At 43.1% G+C, this 21,705-nt stretch overlaps 2 protein-coding genes across 5 annotated transcripts in view; one reads left to right on the top strand and one right to left on the bottom strand.

Moving 5' to 3' along the window:
* The window catches only part of CRY1 (cryptochrome circadian regulator 1), a 32,879-nt gene extending 23,098 nt beyond the window's left edge, over positions 1-9,781 (bottom strand). For 2 of the 4 annotated variants that reach the window (XM_079992607.1, XM_079992608.1), the window contains exon 1: positions 8,785-9,781. In XM_079992607.1, coding sequence (XP_079848733.1) covers positions 8,785-8,942 — 158 coding nt within the window. In that variant the 5' untranslated portion in view covers positions 8,943-9,781. The remainder of the gene's footprint in view (positions 1-8,784) is intronic. The other 2 variants (XM_079992606.1, XM_079992605.1) reach the window with 2 other exon arrangements.
* Positions 9,782-16,460: 6,679 nt separating this feature from the next.
* MTERF2 (mitochondrial transcription termination factor 2) lies at positions 16,461-20,511 on the top strand. The gene is made up of 2 exons (XM_079992934.1): positions 16,461-16,745; positions 18,959-20,511. The coding sequence occupies exon 2, from the start codon at positions 18,994-18,996 to the stop codon at positions 20,158-20,160; it is 1,167 nt and encodes a 388-aa protein (XP_079849060.1). The 5' UTR covers positions 16,461-16,745; positions 18,959-18,993; the 3' UTR covers positions 20,161-20,511.
* Positions 20,512-21,705: the final 1,194 nt, after the last annotated feature.

Raw genomic sequence — 21,705 nt, 5'->3', positions numbered from 1 at the left:
ACACTTCTTTAACAGATGACTCATTCAGTTAGTTATACAACTGTACTGGTCTATGGTGTCTTAGCTGAAGTACCGTATTTTTCGCACCATAGGACGCACTTTTTCCCCTCCAAAAATGAAGGGGAAATGTGTGTGCGTCCTATGGTGCGAATGCAGGCTTTCGCTGAAGCCTGGAGAGTGAGAGGGGTCGGTGCACACCGACCCTTCACGCTCTCCAGGCTTCGCACACCTCTCCGCAAGCAGTGGGAGCCCAGCGCTGGGCTCCCGATGCTTGCGGAGAGTTGCCAGCATGCCGAAGCCTGCGCGCGCTGAGCTCAGCGCTCCCAGGCTTCGCGAACCTCTCCGCAAGCAGCGGGAGCGCTCCCGCTGCTTGCAGAGACTTGCCTGCATGTTGAAGCCTGCGCGCGTTGAGCTCAGCGCGCCCAGGCTTGCAGACCTTTCCGCAAGCAGCGGGAGAGCTCCCATGGCTTGCAGAGAGCTGTCTGTTTGGGGGCTGGGGTCGGGGGAAGCTCGAGCTTCCGCCGCCCCAGCCCCGCGCCTGGGGGGGAAATAATTTTTTCCCCTTTATTTCCCCCCCAAAAAAACTGGGTGCGCCCTATGGTCCGGTGCGCCCTATGGTGCGAAAAATACGGTATTCAGGCAAATAAAGGTCTAATGATGCTACTGCTTTTGTTCATTTTATCATCTTACACAGAAGCCATTTTTCTTTTTTTAAAAGTGATATCCCAGACAGCAGTATCAAACTGTCCTATGAAGAGCTTTAAGATGCTTCAGAATGTCAGTCTTGTAGTTTCAAAAGCTCTCGTCAGCATTCACCATGTATAAGGTTGATAAAGTATGATGTTCTAAAATAATTCCTTTTGATTTCAACAGGCTTATTTCACTCTTTTGTTGATCAACTAAACATTTGTTTACATTTTTGGTCCAGAAATAAAGTCAGTAAAATTAAATCCCAACTTAAGAGACAAAATAATTTCTAAAAGGCAGCACCTTAGTTTATTACCAAGAGAAAGAGAAAACTACCTACCTAGATTCTACCTGCCAGAATCTGTTTCTTGAAGTGACAGTTATGTAGCTTGAGTACCAGAAGAACAGAGTTTACAAGTGCAACAGCACCATGACTGTCTGTCCCCTCTTGCCCAAGCTGGAAGTAGTGCTTGTATGAACTGTTCGTCTGACCTCCATGGCCTGTAGTTATATAGTGGTTATGATTACAATCACCCACCACTCCCTCACCAACAACAGGAGAGGAGCAGTGACCCGGTCAACTGCAAAGCAGGTTAAACTCTCATTACCATCTTCCTGCTTTGCTTTCTACCTTTCTCCCCATGAAGGGAGAGGAGAGATGCCAGATCACCCCTGGAAGACACTGGACCCACCCACTGACACCATACTTCTGTGTGGAGTACAGCGGTTAAAATGGGGAGGAGGGTGTTGTTTTTATGTGAATGATTTTTGGACTGGGGAAGCTTGAGGTTTTGTTTATTTGCTAATTAATGGGTCTGAGTATGGCTTTGTTATTTGAGTATTGTTAATGCTGTTTGCTACCCCTCCCAGATGTTATGTTATATGAAATATTGATGTATTATATGATTTCCCTCTTATGGTATTGTGTACTGTATATCTTTTTTGGCTGTAAGTAGCTTAGAGACCTTTGGGTAAAGGTAAAGGGACCCTTGACCATTAGGTTTAGTTGTGACAGACTCTGGGGTTGCAGCGCTCATCTCGCTTTATTGGCCGAGGGAGACAGTGTACAGCTTCTGGGTCATGTGGCCAGCATGACTAAGCCGCTTCTGGCGAACAACAGCAGCACACGGAAACACCGTTTACACTTTGACGTGCTTTCGAACTGCTAGGTTGGCAGGAGCAGGGACTGAGCAACGGGAGCTCACCCCGTTGCAGGGATTCGACCCGTCGACCTTCTGATCGGCAAGTCCTAGGCTCTGTGGTTTAACCCACAGCACCACCCGCGTCCCTCGACCTTTGGGTAGCAAGTGACTAATAAATGTGGGAGGGGGGGAGAGAGATGGAAATTTGCCCGAAGCCTAGAGAGTGAATCACAATGAGAATTTCTTAGAATTTTAGAGATTCCTTCAGTTACTATAATCTGAAGCACATAATGACCTTTTTGCTGATGCCTAGTCAATATGAATTGGGACGCAGGTGGCGCTGTGGGTTAAAGCCTCAGCGCCTAGGACTTGCCGATCGAAAGGTCGGCGGTTCGAATCCCTGCGGCGGGGTGCGCTCCCGTCGTTCGGTCCCAGCGCCTGCCAACCTAGCAGTTCGAAAGCACCTCCAGGTGCAAGTAGATAAATAGGGACCGCTTACCGGCGGGAAGGTAAACGGCGTTTCCGTGTGCGGCTCTGGCTCGCCAGAGCAGCGATGTCACGCTGGCCACGTGACCCGGAAGTGTCTCCGGACATCGCTGGCCCCTGGCCTCTTGAGTGAGATGGGCGCACAACCCCAGAGTCTGTCAAGACTGGCCCGTACGGGCAGGGGTACCTTTACCTTTAGTCAATATGAAAGTAAAGTAAACCAGTGCCACCAGACAGAAACAGAGTAACTCAATATGGTTATGATTTTTTCTCAAATTTGTTTTATATTTTTCTAAACCACTTTAATATTTTTTCCCAATCAAGTGGTATATGTATGTATGCATGTATAAATAAATAAATAAATAAATAAATAAATAAATAAATAAATAAGTGCAGAGAAGGCCTAACAACAGGCTATTCCACAGGCGACCACACATTCTTGTAAGTAAAAAGCTTTATACCTATTAAATCTGTGGTTACTGAATACTGTTCCACATTTAAACAGTTATGTGCTTTACTTGTAGACTATTTTAAAAGTGCTGAAAGCAATTTAAGATAAGGGTTAAAACACTAGAGATAAAAATGTAGGAAGCAAATAACACAAGACAGACTTCAATCCTGGTTTGGTATTCTGGCTTGTTAGCAATCTGTAGTGTGAACAAACAACTCCTTGCCAGTTTGGGTGCAGCAACAAACAATATGTTGCTAACCAGTAATACAAGCTTTATATCATTTCTCATGGAGTAAAAAGGGAAAGAGGTTGGCAAGTGGGCCTGCAGTTCATGTCAGCTCATTCATATTCAGACTATAGCATGTTGTTACACTGGGCCAGTATGCAAATTTAGAGCCATATTGAACAATTCTTCCCTCCCAAAACAGCCTTGTCCACATGCAATACAGGAATAACCCTAGGCTACAATTCATGGTTAGCGAGGCGAGTGCTTAACCACAGCACTGGATTAAAACTGCTAGCTAAGTCAAACTTTTGCTTAGCTCACCGTGGGACTATTCAAGACTGGGGAGGAGCAATGCAGTTTAGAGCTTCTCTCCAGGAGCCCATACAACTCCAGGAAGTCAGTCTGGTTTACCATGTCATGGAAACCAGGCCAGTGTGACATTTCCTTGTGGGGACTATGCTCCAGCCTCCTGATCATTTTGATCTTCCCTATCCTTTCAGTTATTGATTCTCTCAAACAATGTTAGCAGGGCAGAAGCTTGTTTGATAATTTGATAGTGCTTTTTACCAATTTATACAGAACAGTCGTTATAATTAGCTGGTAACTTCCTGGATGTTTCCAGCCCTCTAGTATAGAAGCTAATGTTAGGAACAAGTTATACATTATTGTAAGAAGATCAGCAATTTTACATTTGGGTTCCTTAAGAACTCAAGTGGATTTATTGCCCCAGTGATCTGTCAGTTAGTACTAGAACTCTCTCTCCAAGCTCTCCATCTTTCCCTAGCACACCTTTCCATCTCTTATCTCTTGGACAGTTTCTGTTTCCAACATATTCAAACATATCAGTTTTTATTGTTTTAGGCTTCAACCCTATAGCCAGTTTCAATGGGACTCACTTTTGAGCAGACACATGTAGGATTGTGCTGCTAATGTATCTAACAATATACTCAATTCCTTCCCTCTGCTTCCCTCTTTTGCATAATTTTTTGCTTCTTTTTGCTTTCATGTTCTCTTATTCAATTTGAGGGGGGGATGCCTTCTTGCCCCTGAATCTGTAGCATATGTTCTAGTTTACCTTCTATTGCCATGGCTTCAAATAAACTCCAAGCTTTTAAAAGAGTTGTGATTCTCTTGACTCTCCCTGCCATACTCATTTTTTTAAAAAGTTTACTTTTCAAAGTCAAATGTGACTGTTTTGAACTGTGTACACACTATAGTTTTAAAGAATGTTCAAAACACATTCTTTCTCTCAAAGAATTCTGGGCGCTGTAGCTCAGCCCTCACAGAGTTACAACCCCCATCAACTCCTCATTACAGTGCCCAGAATTCTTTGAGGGAAAGAATGTGCTTTAAAGATATAGCGTATACAGAACCTTGGATTTCTACTGGCAATTTCCCAGTTACATGTATACTGAATTTCATATCACTGTGGTCACTGTTCCCCTTAATTTAGCAACACTTACATCTTGCTCTAGGTCCTGGTCAACACAATTAATTCCAGCTCCATGCCCCATTCATTCCCTAGCCAACTGTTTTAAGAAACAGTCATTTAGGGTATCTAGAAACGTTGTCTCTTTGTCATTATATCACTCTATGCAATGTCACCCACTATTAACACTTTGGATCCCTCTGATTTATTTCTCCATTTCAAGTTCAACTTGAGGGGGGGGGCGGTATGATACTATGTCTCCAGTAATGACATTATTTTTCAAATCCTGCTTCTGTGGAGGAGTTTGCACCTTTTCTAGATTGGTTTCTATGCCCTCTTTGACATGCAGTGCTATACCACCCTTAAGACACATTTCTTCGCTCTATGTATTCAGGAGAGCCCTGAAAGGACACTGATTATCCCCATTCCACCAGATTCCTCTTATACCCACTATATTTACACAAGAACGTAAGAATAGCCCTGCTGGATCAGGCCAGTGATCCACCTCGTCCAGCATCCTGTTCTCACAGTGGCCATCCTAATGCATAGGGAAGCCTGCAAGTAGGACCTGAGCACAACAGCCCTCTTTCCTCCTGAGGATTCCAGGAACTGGATCCTATTTGCCTTACAAGGGAATTTTCAGGGCGAGTAGGGAAGCCATTCATTTAATGTATTGTCATCAAAATATAGTGAATATACTCCCTGCTCTACACCAGAATTATGCACCCATTTCAGAAAACATGGGTTAAAACACAACATGACTCTTGCAGAGGTAAATCAATTAAAAACATGTTTGAAAGATTCTTGTTCCAAATGCAAAAAATAAAATTACCTATCTGATAAATGTTAACATTTATTTGTTTACAGTGGTCCGTTCTTAAGCCGAAACCGTTCTTAACCTGAGGTGCGCTTTCTCTAATGGGCATCCTGTTGCAGCCATGCCACAACTTCCGCTTGCATCCTGGAGCAAAGTTCGCTACCAGGAGCATCTAATTCCGGATTAGCGGAGCTTGTTACCCGATGCGTTCGTAAGGAGGACGGTACGTAACCCGAGGTTCCACTGTAATTTTAAAACAAGTCTACAAATGATTATATTGCCCAGAGCAAGGCATACACACACTTCCAAGAAGACTAATTTAAGTGATACAGCAGTAGCAGTTATGTTTGTTTGCTACTACACAAAGTTACAATATATTGTATTTATGTAGTGGGACGTTTCAGTTCTCAACTCATTCTTAATTCATATTTAGCACCCGCTGCAAATGCACCCCCCCTTCATTTTACAAATGGGCAAGTCACTGAATCTGTGGCTAGCTGAGACAGAAGTCCAGTGTTCTATTTAAGCTTTCCCAACCTGGTGCCCTCCAAATGATTCAAATTCCAACTCCCATCAGCCTCAATCAGCATGATACATTGTCTGGGATGATGAAACCTGAATCCAAAACATTTGGAGGGCAGCATGTTGAAGAAAGGCTGTTCTATCTACTTGCTCCAGTTACTCTGTCACAATGAATTTCCTTAACTCAAATTAGGAATGCCACTACCAGTTAACTTATTTATTTATACTCCAACTTTCCTCAACTGCAAGACCTAAGGCAACATTCACAAGGCACTCAGTTTTGATAATGATAATGCTTACCTCGGGTATACAGTGACAAATCAAAGAGACAATAAAAGCATGTGAAGTTTTGTTGGTTAAAGAAAAAAAATCAAAAATCCACTATCAGGCAATACCTTTATTAGAACCTCAAAAAATCTTAAGTCTTGTAAGCTAGCTAACTAAAGAAGGCCACTGGGACTAATGATAGAAATGGCACCATGATATATGCCTAACCAGCCCCCTAAGCATTTTAACAAGTGACTACAATATTACTTTATTTTAAGATTTAAGTACACTTCTGGACTAGATCTAATCTTTTAAAAAATAACTGATAATCCCCGACCTATGAAGTCCTTTTGTTGTGGCTAATTGTTTAACCAATAACTGGTATTGCATTTTACCAGAGTTCAAGAACAAAAAAGAGAATGCTTCACGTTGCCTTAATCTACTACCCCTGGCAATTAATTAAACAAATATGTATGTAAAAAATTATACATATGAAGTATTGCTAAACATGTAATAAATTTACAAAAGGAAGTTTGCCATACATTAACCAAGAAAATCTAAGAACAACTCAAGGAGTGACAGCAAATAATCAAAACTGACATATATTCAATACGCCATTTTAAACCAAACCAACTCCCAGGACCAAAAAAAAGTTTTGAAATTATGAATATTGGTTTATTTTTTGAAATATTTATTGCCATGCATCACTTCACTTAATATGTCTCAAAGTAGAGTTTTAAATTAATATACTATCTCAATATTAATTTAATACAAAACTTGAGAAATTCTAAAACTGTTCTGACTCTCACAACAGCATCCAAATAAAAAGCTAGCCACTTAATTCAAAGCAAAATTCACAGAAGTCTTACTACAACAACACATTACAGGATCTGTCACAAATATTCTGAACCACTTTCGTCTTGAACAACTTGTTAGCTAAAAAATAAGGTGCATTAAAAACATTACACAAAGAAACTCAGACTCAACTTTAAAGCTTTTACATTATGAGAACTATAATAAATGCACCAGAAATGGGGACAAGAGAAAGGAGGTCAGTAACACCACATAAGGCATCTGGCATGTCAGTATGACAGCAATCAATAAAATACGTTCACATCTCACAGCATCTGTATAGTTTTAAGCATCTCCACTAGTATTTCCTTGTGCCTACTATACAGGGTTGATATATTTTACCAAGTATTCATTCAATACCCTATTTTTGACTTCTAAAATCACAATTTTTAAAATGGTGAACAGACGACAACATACCTTTAGCAGCTTAAATCCAGACCCAAAAGAGGCCCTGGCAGAAATATTTACTATCTGCCATGACCAAGAAATTGCTACCAACTATACTGCATAGTAAGTAGCATAATATAAACTAGAAGACTAGACTAGACTCCTGTCCCTGCCCCCACACCAGTTCTACTTCAAGTAAAAGTTGCCCAGCAGCATTATGTACCAAGTTTTCTAGTTATCTGTGAATTAGCCATGGAACACACGTGGATATCTAGCAGTTCTGGTTGACAATAAACTGGTTTAATTAGTTCAGAATGCAACTGAAGCTTCCTTTGAAAGACCTGCACACTCCTTACAGCGATTGATAATCCTCTTCATCTTTATTGTGTTCCACGAATGTCAAAGTAGTCCATATCATTTGTCTACCTTTGCTACTGACCAGACACCAGTTTTGAACAGTGTTTATGTGACAAGAACTAACCTATTAAGTTTGAACTCACCAAAAAAAAAGTCAGATACAGCTCTCATTGCCTAACTTTTCAGCACCATTTGGAACAGCTACATACAAATATACACAAGTTTCCCCAATGTTTTATTGATTTGAAGCAACTTTTAGTAGGCCTCTTAGCCTCACAATGTCTGTGGTTGGAAAATGAGCATAACACTGCTTGCGAAATATCCAAGTGAGGTTATGTCTTGCTTTGCACAGCAACAGAAGGAACTGCAAGTACAACTACCTCAGTGCTGCCAGCATAAGGAAGAGGCTGGAAAGGGCATAATTAGGAGTAGGTCATAGCTAGCAAGAGGAAGGTGAGCATCATGGCCACACATATATAACCTAGGATGGCAAAGCCTCTGTTGCACAGCAAGGGCATTAAAGTGAAAGCTAAGACTCAAGATCACATCTTTAAAGTGGACAGTGACAAACATGTAATGGGTATAACTTTTGGAGCCTTTCACAAATATTTGTTACCCTGTTTGGCTGGAGAACAGGAAACAGAGGGAAGATTTAGTGGGTTTTGCTTTGTTTTTTAATTGGGCCAGCTTTGTTTGTATAAGTATTGAACTATACAATTTTTCTGAGTACCCAAAAATCCTTTTCACAACACCAACATGGGCTAGAATTTATTCATCGCTTTAAATCAGCACTCTTTTGCATGCAGTGAGAGAAGCGCAGTTGCTTAAGTAGTTAACGACGCAATCCGTTCCCATGGGAAATGGCAAGCTTTAAAAATCAAGTCATGCTGAGAACATAAGCGGGTGGCCGAAGTGCGCCGTCCTTTCATTAGCTCCGAGTGCCAGGACGTCAAGATTGATTTCACCGGCGTTACATAGTACCTGAAACGGCGTTGTATAACCAGCAGCCAACGCGCGTGCGCAGACGACGCCCAAACCTCTCCCATTTCCTCCCCCCCCCCTTTCGTCCCCGCAACCGGGAACATTCTGAATGGGGATTTATAAAAACCGACCGGCTAAATAAAAAAAGAGCCGCATCCTCGCGCCCACTCATTCACTGACCTCCACCGGTTGATCCCCACGTTGGAGGAGCCCGCGAACCAGGGGTCCAGGATGTAGACGCAGCGCACCGTGTCGGCGCCTTGGATGACTTCCCTCAGCGCCGGGTTGTCGTGGAGCCGGAGCCCCTTGCGGAACCAGTGCACCGCGTTCACCCCCATCTTCCGAGGGGCGCCCGGTTACTCCCCTCACAGGTTCTCCTGGCGGCGGAGGCCGGTGGATGTTGAGGCGGCGGGTGGGGGAAGATAAGTCGGAGGGAAGACCGGCTGTTCAGGAATAAATGAAGTCGGCGTCGCGGCTCATGCAGAGCCGGGGTCCCACCACTGAGGGAAAACACCCTCAGGGGGGGTTATACAGAAGAAGGAACAGGGGAGCCAAGGGGAGCAGGGGGCCGTAGGCAGCGGCGGCTTTAGGACCCGGTGGAGGCGGCAGCTGCGGCTGTGGAGGCGGCAGCAGCTCCGGTGGCAGTGGCGATGGCCTCCAGCGAGAAACGCATTACCCCTTCTTTCCTCAGCCCCGCGTCCGCTCCACGCAGTTGGCGGTTAGAAGATGGGGGGGGGTCGAAGAGCTCCGCGGAGTTCGACGCAGACCCGGCTCGAGCTGAACGGACGGCGGTTAGTTCCCCTCCTGGATGTTTTTTTTTTCCCCTCACACGCAGCCACAAACCGGCCGCCGCTCTCCTCGCCGCCCGCCCTGTGACTCTACGCAGCAACCGGGCACTACAGGAGCCGCCCGGCGCCGCCCCCTCCTCCCCATTGGCTGCCCGTGCGGCACGTGACCTCCGGCCGCCTCACGTTTCTGAAATGTGTTTACGGGTTTCTGGCGGAGGGAGGGAGGGAAGGAGTGGGTATCTCCGCGCGCGCGCGTAGCGCAGAGCTCGGAAGCCACGCGGGGCTGAGAGAACCAAAGCCACAAAACTTAACGGCTTCCTTTAAAGCACTATCAACACACACACAGAGGGAAGAGCTCGTCTGAAACGGCGAAGCTCCAGCCGCGAGCCTTCCTCAGTCGACGGACAAACAAATACAAAATGAGGTCAAGGGGCGTGGCTAAACGGCCTCCTGACCACGCCCTCAGGGCGGGCACGAATGTCCCGGATGAGCACGGGGCTTCGGTGGAGGTTTCTGCTAAGCGCGTGACGAGCCGCGTAAATGCGCGCGGGCGCCGGAGCCGCTGGCTTACATATGCGCGCGTGCACGTACGTGCGGGGTGCGCGCACTGGTGTCTCTACTCCCCCCCCCCCCGTCCCCGCTTTTATTGCAGCCGCCTGGGCCAGCCCGTGCGCGGCTCGTGTTTGCAACACATGGGTGAGGCGTGGGCGCGCGCGCTGTTCGGGCCCTTCCGCTCGCACGGATGGCGGCGGGGGTGGCCTGGAGCGCGCGGGCGGCGAGAGGCAGCGCTGCGAACCTTGGAGAAGTCGTCGTTATGTAACTGAAGTGCGTGAGGCGGCTGCGGCCTCGCTGTCACCTCGCAGTGGTGCTTCCGCCCTGCTACTGTTACGGTCCGCGTCATGCGCTGTATTTTAATTTACTTAGTTCGCCACGTTCTGTAGCCAAATAAAAACCCAGAACCTCTTCCGTAGGGCAAATAAAACCCCACCTCTGCTCGTGTTTTATTTACCAGTGCCAGTTCACTTAAAGGTTCGCCCGCCAATATGAGGATGCAGCTGAGTGTTGGTAATTGTGGATTGGAAATGGACTTTTGCAGACCTTTCTCAGAAGATAGTTTCAAGACCTTCGATATACAGTTTTTGCTGGCATATTTTTAACAAAAAGTATAAACTACTCTCACATTACTCGATAACCCAGATTATGTCATCTGAGATTCCCTCTAAACCAGGACCTGCAGCACTGACGGAGATGCTGAGGCAAATGAGGAGACACAGATGGGAAGGCGGGTTTTGGTACTTATTTCTACCATGCAGATTACTTTCGTGTGGGAACATTTGATGGCTCCTGTTTGGAAGCTGTACTGTTTACACTGCCTCGGTAATCTGGAGCATCTAATGGCTCTCCCTCTTTCTCACACTCCACAGAGAAAGGGAGACAAAGAGTACAACAAAAACAATTAGGTAAAGGTAAAGGTACCCCTGCCCGTACGGGCCAGTCTTGACAGACTCTGGGGTTGTGCGCCCATCTCACTCAAGAGGCCAGGGGCCAGCGCTGTCCGGAGACACTTCCGGGTCACGTGGCCAGCGTGACATCGCTGCTCTGGCCAGAGCCAGAGCCGCACACGGAAATGCCGTTTACCTTCCCGCTGGTAAGCGGTCCCTATTTATCTACTTGCACCCGGAGGTGCTTTCGAACTGCTAGGTTGGCAGGCACTGGGACCGAGCAGCGGGAGCGCACCCCGCCGCAGGGATTCGAACCGCCGACCTTTCGATCGGCAAGTCCTAGGCGCTGAGGCTTTAACCCACAACATAATAAAATAACAGTAATGTGGTTGCAAGAGTGGAACCATTGTCCTACTTTCCTCCCCTCACAGCTTCCATAATGGGACAAGAGAAAGCCAGTTTGATGGGATAAATTGCTCATTCCCTCTCCAAAGCCTAACTTCATAAATGAAAAAGTCTATATTTGATAAAGTGGATACCCTAATCTTGCTCTAAACAAGCTAGATAGAAATAGGAAGTATCTCCTATGCCAACAACATTAGATTAGACAGACTTTAGATTAGTCAAGGCTATCCTGCATTTTCATCCACTTTGCACCAAAATAAGCCCATACCCTGTCATTTCTTACCACACAGAAGCCTTTTAAAAAAAAAACTTGCTCTACACCATTTGGAAAGTAGCTGCAAGCAAAACTATTAATTCACATACTTTTCCCAGAGTGCATTTTTTCTCAGAATATCTGCTTTCAAAGCCACTTGAAGATACCATGCATTTAAGCACATGGCTTCCCTTATTAGACTTAGAGAATCATGGAGTCTGTAGCTTTGCCCCTCACAAAACTACAATTTCCAGTACCCTTACTACACAACAGTTGCCTGGATTCTTTGGGGGAACCTTTAAATGTATGTCATGGATGTGACCCTAGTAAGTTGAGGTGCTGATTTAGTGGGAATTTGAAGACTAGGGTTGTATACGCACAAAGCATTTGAAACACATTCTTTTCTGCAAAGAATTTTGGGCACTGTTAGTTTACCCTTCACAGAGTTACAATTCCCAGCAGCTCCTAACAAACTACAGTGCTCAGAATTCTTTGAGGGAAAGAATACCCTTCAAATGTGTTTTCTAGGTTTAGTGTGTACACAGCCTATGGCACATCCAGATGATTGTGCAACAGAATAATATCTTTAACATTATGTGAAGAGAGTTTGCCTTAGGGACTTTGGTTTCATGATGAGGTATATAGGTGTTCACATCCAAGCCACCTTGGGTCACACCCACTTTGGAAGCATGCCTGGTCTAACAGTACCTAAGAGGCTTGGGAGAGGGAGGGGTTGCAGACAGCTTCTGTTTAATACACTATAAGGTGGTGTAGGTTTTATGGGGCCAAAATAATGTCGCTAGGAATCTAATATTAACTGTGTGCTTGACCTGCTCAGCATATTCACTTGCAATTAAGTGGATTGCTACAAAGACACCACAAATCTCCAGTGCTCCCTCTTTCATAGGAAACTAATCCTATAAAAAGACTGACCTGTATTTTTAACAATTCAGGGCTTCTTCAACCACAGCTTCCTACACTTTCACTTTTATGCTAAATTTGAAGCTGGGGCATATGAAGATGGTGTATCTTAAGAATGTAGGTACTGCATTATTTACTGAAAAAAATATTAGCTGATCTTCAGTTTTGTCTCTCTGGGTGAGGTACAGCATAAAATACAGTAAATACAATCAAATAACAAATTGCATCAGCAGTTTAAAAAATGTTTTGCAGTTTTCCACATGTTTGGAGACTTAGCTGCTGGTATCATGGACTGCAAAGCCTATGGTTGCTCATTCTGCAGTTGGCATGGATTAATAGTGACACATGTGTCACTACAGTAGGATGAAGTTGCAGGCACAGGCTGACCACTGGAGTTAGATGTGTGCTAGATGTAATCTACCTCCATCCCCTTCAAAAGTACCATGCAGATACAGAAAAGGAACTGAGGAATTCAAGAGAGAGAGCATGGCCCACTGTCTTTAAGCGTAGACCTCTACTTGAAAGACATTCCTTTAATAGCCAAGGGAAGGGTTTCTCCATAAGCCTAACCCAGTGGAGGAATGTGAATGAAGCACTGTGTGTCTACCTCAAAATGTTTGCAGGTGCAAACAGTATGCAAGGCAAGATCAGGTATAACCACCCAGATACCATCACAAGCACAAATAATCATGAATGCACAATAAAAAAGATGCCCAGAGGGATGCTTAAGTAGATGGGAGGATAACACTTGTTCTAGAATGCTACCATACCTTTCCTTTCCTTATGCAAAAGAAGGCAGATTACAGTCTTTGGTGAGAAAGTTACTTCTTCAATATAGGCCAGGGATTCCAAAATGAAGGCTGCAACACCAGTGTGTTGCAGAATTTAAACCACGTATGTGTGTGAAGGTCTTTAAGATGCCAGCAGTTAGTACTGAAGCCTTGCAGAACTTCACTGAGCATTAAGTAAGTGTGATTTATTTTTTCAAAATTTATTTTTTCATAATGTCTTTTGCCATAACACACTTCAAAAAAGTCCAAACTGTGGTATAATGAATCACTGATACAAATGGAATTGGAGCACTTCTCAGACACAATACACTTCTTCAAAACAATTCAGATCCCTTTTATTGTTATCTTTGCCACAATAAACCCCTCCCAAATAATGCTAGATCTTTGAGAGGTCTAATTGCAACTATGCCTTCATTCACACAGATTAATAATAAAAATAAATAATATTTTTTTTTATTTATATCCTGCTCTCCCAGCTGAAGCCAAGCTCAGAGCGGCTAACAACAATAAAAGAAACACAGTTTACATAAAATCCCAATCAATTAATTGAAATGCAATCTAAAATCAATTCATTCTAAAATCAATTCAAAATCAAATTAATGGCAACCATTGGGCTAGAGTTCTGTGAGGGTTAACAAAGGAGGGGATCAGGCTGTGCCCTGGCCAAAGGCCTGGTGGAAAGGCCTGGCCAAAGGCCTGCAGAAAGATGTCAAGTCCCGCAGGGCCCTAGTCTCTTGTGACAGAGTGTTCCACCAGATTAGGGCCATGGCCAAAAAAGCCCAGGCTCTGGTTGAGGCCAGCCTAACCTCCCTGTGGCCCGGGATCTCCAATATGTTTTTATTTGAAGACCGTAAGGTCCTCCGTGGACCATAGCAGGAGAGGCGGTCTTGTAGGTAGGAGGGTCCTAGGCCGTATTAATGTGTGATTTGTTCAAACAACCCAACATTTGGGGAACCCACCATTTGGGGAAAGGCCTTCCCTTTCCTAAGAAACAACAGTTGGTGGGACACCCCATGCAGCCCATAATAACAATAGAATACTTGCTGATAAGACACACCACTAGTTAAACTGAGGAACAGAGGGAATTGCTGAGCAAAAAGAACAACAAAGTTCTGATTGTATGCATGGTTCTTTCCTCAGTGCAAAATTATTTCAGAGCTGCACAGTGGAATAGCACCCAACATAGCAGTGTTTGATAATGAAATTTACATGTTAAAACAACAATGTGATTTCCATATTTCTGCTACAATCCACGACCACTAGCTCTTGGCAGTTCTGCCCCTTTTGATGTCTGTCATAGCCACACCCCTATGGAGAGTCTAAAAATGTAGGCAGCTGTGTTAAGCCATATATACGCAAATACAAGCACCTTCCCACCCCTGGAAGAAAAGCGAGGTACAGTGGTACCTCGGGTTACAGCCGCTTCAGGTTACAGAAGCTTCAGGTTACAGACTCTGCTAACCCGGAAGTAGTACCTTGGGTTAAGAACTTTACCTCAGGATAAGAACACAAATCTCACGGCAGCGGCAACAAGAGGCCCCATTAGCTAAAGTGATACCTCAGATTAAGAACAGTTTCAGGTTAGGAACGGACCTCCAGAACAAATTAAGTTCTTAACCCGAGGTACATAGAAAAACACCCAATTCATTGAGGTCTGCTGACAGTCATTGAACAGACACTAATAGGATAAATTCAACTCGCAAAACTCACTGAAATTTAATAAAAGATCTTCAGCCAGCTGAAATGCAGCCCTTAGTAGGAACCCCATGAAAGAAAAGGGGGAAAATATATCCAACCTTTCCTTATTTCCCTGACTTCCTGTATGCTAATCTATTGGAAATAATAGGAAAATGTGAAAGAACTCCTGAAGAAGCATAGTTGTACCACACTCAGTGCCAGATTTACGCATATAAGCTAAACAAGCTATAGTTTAGGGGCCCACTCTCTTGGGGCCCCCCAAAAAAATTAAAGGGAAAAAACCCTGGGTGTACATTTCCAAAATACTGTATAAGATAAAAAACAAATAAAATAAAACCTACATACAGTTAGAGCTTAATAATTATTTCACTATTAATATCCTTCTTCTTAATTGTATTTCACTATTAATATCCTTCTTCTTAATTGCATTTCAAAAACAGTGACAAATTGTTGTTCCCAAAGGACAGCTGGACATATAAAGGGCCCCATTACCTTCAGTAGCTTAGGGCCTCATCAAACCTAAATCCGGCCCTGACCACACTAGTTCTCTTTGCACTAAGTACTGTACTAAGGCTTGGCAGAACATTGTGTACCATGAAGCAAGAAAGAAATCCAAAGCATCTAATGTCTTTGAAAGCCAGGAGTATAACAAACCCTGTAATTTGCTAATCATATGGTGCTTGTTATGATGTTAAGTGCAAGGTGGTGTTAGTGTTGCCTGAGTGTGCTTTTAATGACATGTTTCCACACCTGAAAAGTTTTGTTTCTTTTTAAGATTTCCACGTGATGCAGTTTCCTGCAAGTTGCTTTTATAATAATTAGAATCTATACCTGTAGTATTTTGACTACTGTGTTACTGATCTAGCCTAAAATTATGTAAAAAGAACCTCTCCTACTTCTTAAAAATTAGGCAGTTATATTAACATTTACTTTTATGTTTAGTTTGCATACTAAACTGCGTGCTTCATGGCTTCAGGAAGGAATGTATTCTGTTTGTGCTGGTGTCAGTCAAGATTGACAATCAGATGAAGGGAGTTTCATCAATTAACCCGTCCAAGTGAAGCCATTGTCCACTTTGCACCATTTCAAATTTCAAAACTTGCTGCTGAATAAATGTCAGTCCATGCCAATGCTCACTTAAACAGCTCTCCCAGAAGAGTCCTGAGAACGGTAGCTTTTTGAGGGTGCTGGGCATTACATACACTACAGTTCCCAACACTCTTTGGGGGAAAGCCATGAGTGTTAAAAGTGGTAGAAATATGCTTTAAAAATATATGCTGTGAATAAGTATCTCAGTTTCTCCCACTCTTTTGCAAATAAGTGTTTCTGTCCTTTGCGGTTATTATGGAAAAGTGGTGGTTGCAGGGAACAGTGTGTTCGTCTTGTGCTTATTTTTCCTTTTTTAAAAAATCACAACATCAACAAATCCGTTTCAAATCACTCCTCTGGCTTGTCACCAACCCGAGTTGCAAAAGTGGAAATGGTTCGCTCCGCCAGCATTACACCCCTCCCTCTGCCTCGCACAATGAATGGTACGGCCAAGAAGCGTGCCCGGGTGGCTGTTACTGCCGCCTCTCCATTGGTGGAAATGCAGACGCCCCTTTGCTGCGCTTCCGGATCTCCCCTCGCGCTTTAGGCCCGGAGGAGCTGCCGCGCGCGCGGCGTCTGCACTGAGGATGGGGATCCCGGACGGGGCAGTGCAATGTCAAGCGCCCAAGGGATCGCCGAGGCCTGGTCTGGAGGGAATGGCGGAGGCAGCAGCAAAGCCCGGCCGCAGCAGCTTTACGGAAGGGAAACAGACGGTCACCCAGCAAGGGCGGTGTGTGGGTTGAGCTCCGACCTGGTAAGTATCTCTCGCTGGAAGGGACAGTCCGTTGTTTGGCACACACCTGGCCACCAGTTCAGTGCCGGATTTACGTATCAGCTAAACAAGCTATAGCTTAGGGCCCCACTCTCTTGGGGGGCCCCCCAAAATGGAAAAAACAACCAGGATGTACATTTCCAAAATATAAGACAAAAAACAAATAAAATAAAACCTACATACAGCAACCGTGTTTTGTGTTGTGTAGGCTCCTGTGATGTAAGTAATGGGCCCCCAATCATTTTAAGTTAGGGCTTAATAATTATTTCACTATTAATATGCTTCTTCTTAATTGCATTTCAGTTCAACAATTACTTTGATAAAATACGTATTCTGTTATGTGCAAATGGCTTTAGATACCTGTTAGGTCCATAAATTACCATATAGCATATATTCAACACAAAAAACAGCGACAATTTGTTGTTGACAAATGACAGCTGGACATATAAAGGGCCCCATTACCTTCAGTAGCTTAGGGCCTCATCAAACCGAAATCCAGTCATGCTTATGCCAGCCTTAAAATAATAAAATAAATAAGAAGTGGACTTTACAGCCCGATTCTAGCATTCCTCCCAAAGCAGTCACAACTGGAATGTGTCCTAAATATATTGATACATGCCACCCCAATTTCCAATCATGGTAACTTATTTGGTTGTCCTGATTGTGGTGCTTAAATGGCTAGCCAAAATCCTTACCTTGTTACCAGAAAAATCCGAGGGCTCCCTTGGACAAAAAGTAAAGACACCAACCAGAGTAAATTGGAGCAAATCAGCAGCCTGTAGGCTTGGCCTTTATTGAACTGTTGCAACAGGGTGCTCCCCTCACTTGCAGGAGAGAGGAAAGACACAGAAAAATGGTGTGCAAGGCCTTATAAAAACTTTTGAAATTCCCACCCTGTAGATCAAGACCACCCCCAGAAACATCATACATACATCACAGAAAGGAGGGGTTGAGGGAGGGGTGGTGGTGGTAACCTAGTGTCCTGTCACCTGGCTGGTTCCCTTCTCCCCCTCCCCATGAGTTATTTTCAGAAGACAAAAGGTAGTAGCAGTTTCCTGCACCCTGAGGGGGAATCCAATCACTGTTCTTTTGTTATAGTCCTTGTTGAATCCACTCCTGTATGCAGTGTTGATGGTCTTCTGTCTGAGACCATCAGGGTTGGCATAGCAACTGGGCAGGGCTCCTGTGTATGTACTGGTATGGTCAAGGATTATGGCTGCCCTGTATCAAACCTTCCCCATTTTGTAGTCCTTCCTTCATGGAGTAAAATAAAAGTGGAACAGTGGAAATCCCATGAATGGTTGATTTTCTATGAATTTATAAAGAAGCGTAGCGTATGTAGTGTGTGAGTGTGTGTGAAGTTTGTACAAACTGAATGATTGGGGGGGTTGTTTCCTGCTACAACCTTAAAGATAAAGGAACTGGTTTGGCAAGCATCTTCAGCATATAACAAAAGTTGTACAGCATATAACAAAAGCATATAACAAAAGTTGTACAATAGGGGAGCTTCTGTGGGGAGGGTTTTTCAGTAACATGGCTACCTCCATGGTACTTCAAGGGACCGAAGCTCTTTTCAAGTTTTGCCAAAAACATAGTGCATGTCTCGTGAAGTTCCACCTGCTTCTGTGATGGTGAAAAAATAGAGGCCTTGCAAAATAGGCGAGAGTAAGGTTGTGAAATGGGACCTTTAAAAAATGAAAACAAATAGATTTAACTGTCATGGGTGTGTGAAGTTGACTGGTGGACTTACCTTAACAATACAGATGGTTGTGCTTTCCCATCCATTCCTTGGTTCTCTTGATCAATTCCTCCGGCAGTTAAAGCGTGCGGTTTTATTTTACCCCCTATTAGGTCTTAGGAGGTGTAGCAACAGGCACCCAGCCTCTTGCATTTCAAGTTTCTGTTGACCTACTAACATAAATTCTGCTACAGATTAACAGTCGCTTATCATTTATATCTGGCTGAGACAGAAGGTGCAAAGTACTTCACAGCATGCCCATTATTTAAATATGAATATTTGAATGCAGCTGCCACAGAGTGGAGCATAATTACAGCCTGGAAAGATTGTTGTTAAACAGGAGCAGAAATCCCCTAAGTGGGAAAAAGATTGTTTTCTTGTTCTTCCCCCCCCCCCCAAAAAAAAAAGTTGAACAGGCACAGCATTAATATTATCTCAAATGCTTTCATTCTTTCAGGCCTTCTCAGACGTAGTGCTAAATCACAAACTGAAATGACCCACGTTGCTCCAAATCTATTTATGCGATCTCAGCCTCGCCTGCTGTTGCCAGCTCTTTCAGCTTTATGGAATCAAAGACAAAACAGAAACTTTTTACTGCATTTTAGATATACATCTGATGTTGCTGTTGGAGAGAACAAGGCGACTGTACAAAGCCTCTATGAGCTATCTGTGGATATCAAGAAGATCCGTAGGCTAAAGCCATGGGTGCTCTCAAAAGAGGTGACGCACGTCAAGGAAACAGCTAAGATTTTGCAAGAAATGGGAGCTGACAAGAGTTCTGTGGCATATATTTTTGAACGTTGTCCTGAGGCAATTCTTTGTAGCCCTACAGATATCCATTATCAGAGAGAATTGTGGTTATCAGTCTGCCAAAATGAAAAACAACTAGTTGAATTAATAAAACGGTTCCCGGACTCCTTTTTTACAGTTAAAAACTATGAAAACCAAAAAGCCAATGTTAGGTTCTTCAAAGATCTGGGACTGAAAAATGCGGTTATCAGCCGGCTCCTAACAAGTGCATCAAATATTTTTTATAATCCTGTTGCAAAGAACAAGCATATGATAGAAACCCTACAAAGTAACTATATAAGGCTAGGAGGTTCACAGGAGAATATGAAGAACTGGATGATGAAATTACTGAGTCAAAACCCATTTATTTTGTTAAATTCTTCGGCTGCTGTTGAAGAAAATTTGGGGTTTTTTCAGAAGAACAAATTCACTGACTTTGAAGTTTTGAGTCTGCTATCCAAGCTGAAGGGCTTTGTTTTTCAACTTAACCCTAGTAGCATGCAGAATAGCCTGCTGTTCTCCAAGAACATCTTCAAATGCAGTGATCAAGAGTTAAAAGAGCTAATAATAAAATGCCCTGCCCTTCTCTACTACTCAGTTCCAGTTCTGGAAGAAAGACTGGAGGGGCTATTGAAGGTGGGAATTTCTGTGGACCAAATTAAACAAACACCTGCAGTGTTAGAACTGTCAGCAGAAATAGTGCAATATAGGATTAAAAAACTAGATGCCATAGGATACAGTCTAAAAGGCAGAACTCTAGAATACCTGAATGGGACAAAAAAGGAATTTGAAGTTACTTACGGAAAGATACAAGAAAAAAAGGAGAGGCCAATATTTAATCCAGTTGCTCCTTTAAACATTGAAGATTAATTTCTGGAATGTATTTAAGAATGCTACATGGGAGTTTGAGATGAAAGAGGTTGGGTGACTTTTTATACTTGGAGAACACTGAATGTAATTGATACTCAAAATGGATTTTTATTCACACCCTACTTCTTTCAGTTTAAATGAATTTTTTTAAACATGGAACTCAATGAGTAATGGGATTGCAAATTTCTCCACCAAATTGGACACCATCTTATCAGAAACTTAACTTGAAGATGCTGCTGTTAACAGTGTTGCTGATACTGAGTGCAATATACTAACCAAAAGAAAGATAAACCCACCAGGTCATTCTGTATCAGTTTTCAGTAAGTTGACAAATAAAAGCTTTCAAAACAATGTCTTAAGGAAATAGCCCTGTAGTGTCACATTTGCATAATTTTAACATCCTATTATTAGGATTGCCACACTCCTTAAGAGTGCTGGGAGTCTTGGATTCTAAGCACCCCTCTTCCTATCCATCAACCAGCCTGGGTTTTCACTTTTTTGAAAGCTTTATACCTAAGCACATAAAATAAGCAGGCACTCAGTACCAGAGAGAACTAAGTAAGCTTGGATCAGTGAGGATGCTTTTAAAATCAGCCACATCAATTCTGAACGTTACATTTCTTTTATCCCCAGTAGGACTAAGCATACTAAGTATATGTAACCAGACAACACTGTGATCACAATACCTCATTTACAGTTTAAGACCCTCAGTGGAGGGTTGCCACCTTGAATGGCAATTAATTTCTACAGCATTTTAAGTCTAAATATTTCTCTGTTCTATCTCTTTGTTTCAGTCTGGCTACTCATTCTAAAAATAATATCCACATACAAACCAATTAAAAGTCAAACATCTGGAAGACACTCAGAATTTTTTTTACAAAGATCCTTAACAAAAAGGAATTGGATGTTTCTGTTTTAATAAATGCTTTTAGGAGTCTTTGTTAGAGAGTGGTTGAACAGCATGGAGCAGTAAACTGAAATTTTTCAATATCTGCAATCATGCTAGTCAAGGTATCCCAGATGAAGAGCTCCTTTTAAGCTCTCATATAGCCATGGCCTTCTTACAGTCTTCTGCTCTTAATTCAGCTCCCCGAAAAACACTTATTCAGAGAGTAGCGGTGATAAAATCATTATGTTGGGATGGTTTGGTGTATCACATTCTGGGTTTGAAGCATTCTGTTCTCTCACCCTTTACAAAAGTTTGATGTATAGAAATATTTTAAGTAAAATATTATGAAGCTGGCTTACCATTGTTCCAGCATTGTCTTCTCTGACTGGCAACAGCTCCCCCCATGGTCTTGAGTACAGATGTTTCCCAGCCTTGCTACATAATTTATTTTTTTAACGAGAGAAATCAGGGTTAAACCTGCAGGCAGAGCACGTGTTCTACCACTTAAGCTACTGTCCTTTCCCTTGGCAGCTGAAATACAGATGGCAACAGCCGGATCATTTATATCAGACTGTTTAATGCACAAAATTCTAGAAACTAGAATAAGTGATTTTTGACAAACAATGGCTTTTGGCTGTCAGCAAAACAAAACAAAA

Source organism: Podarcis cretensis (genome assembly GCF_951804945.1).
Source record: "Podarcis cretensis genome assembly, chromosome: 10".
NCBI lineage: Eukaryota > Metazoa > Chordata > Lepidosauria > Squamata > Lacertidae > Podarcis > Podarcis cretensis.
The sequence above is the reverse complement of the archived record's forward strand: the minus strand, read 5'-3'. Positions and strand labels throughout refer to the sequence as shown.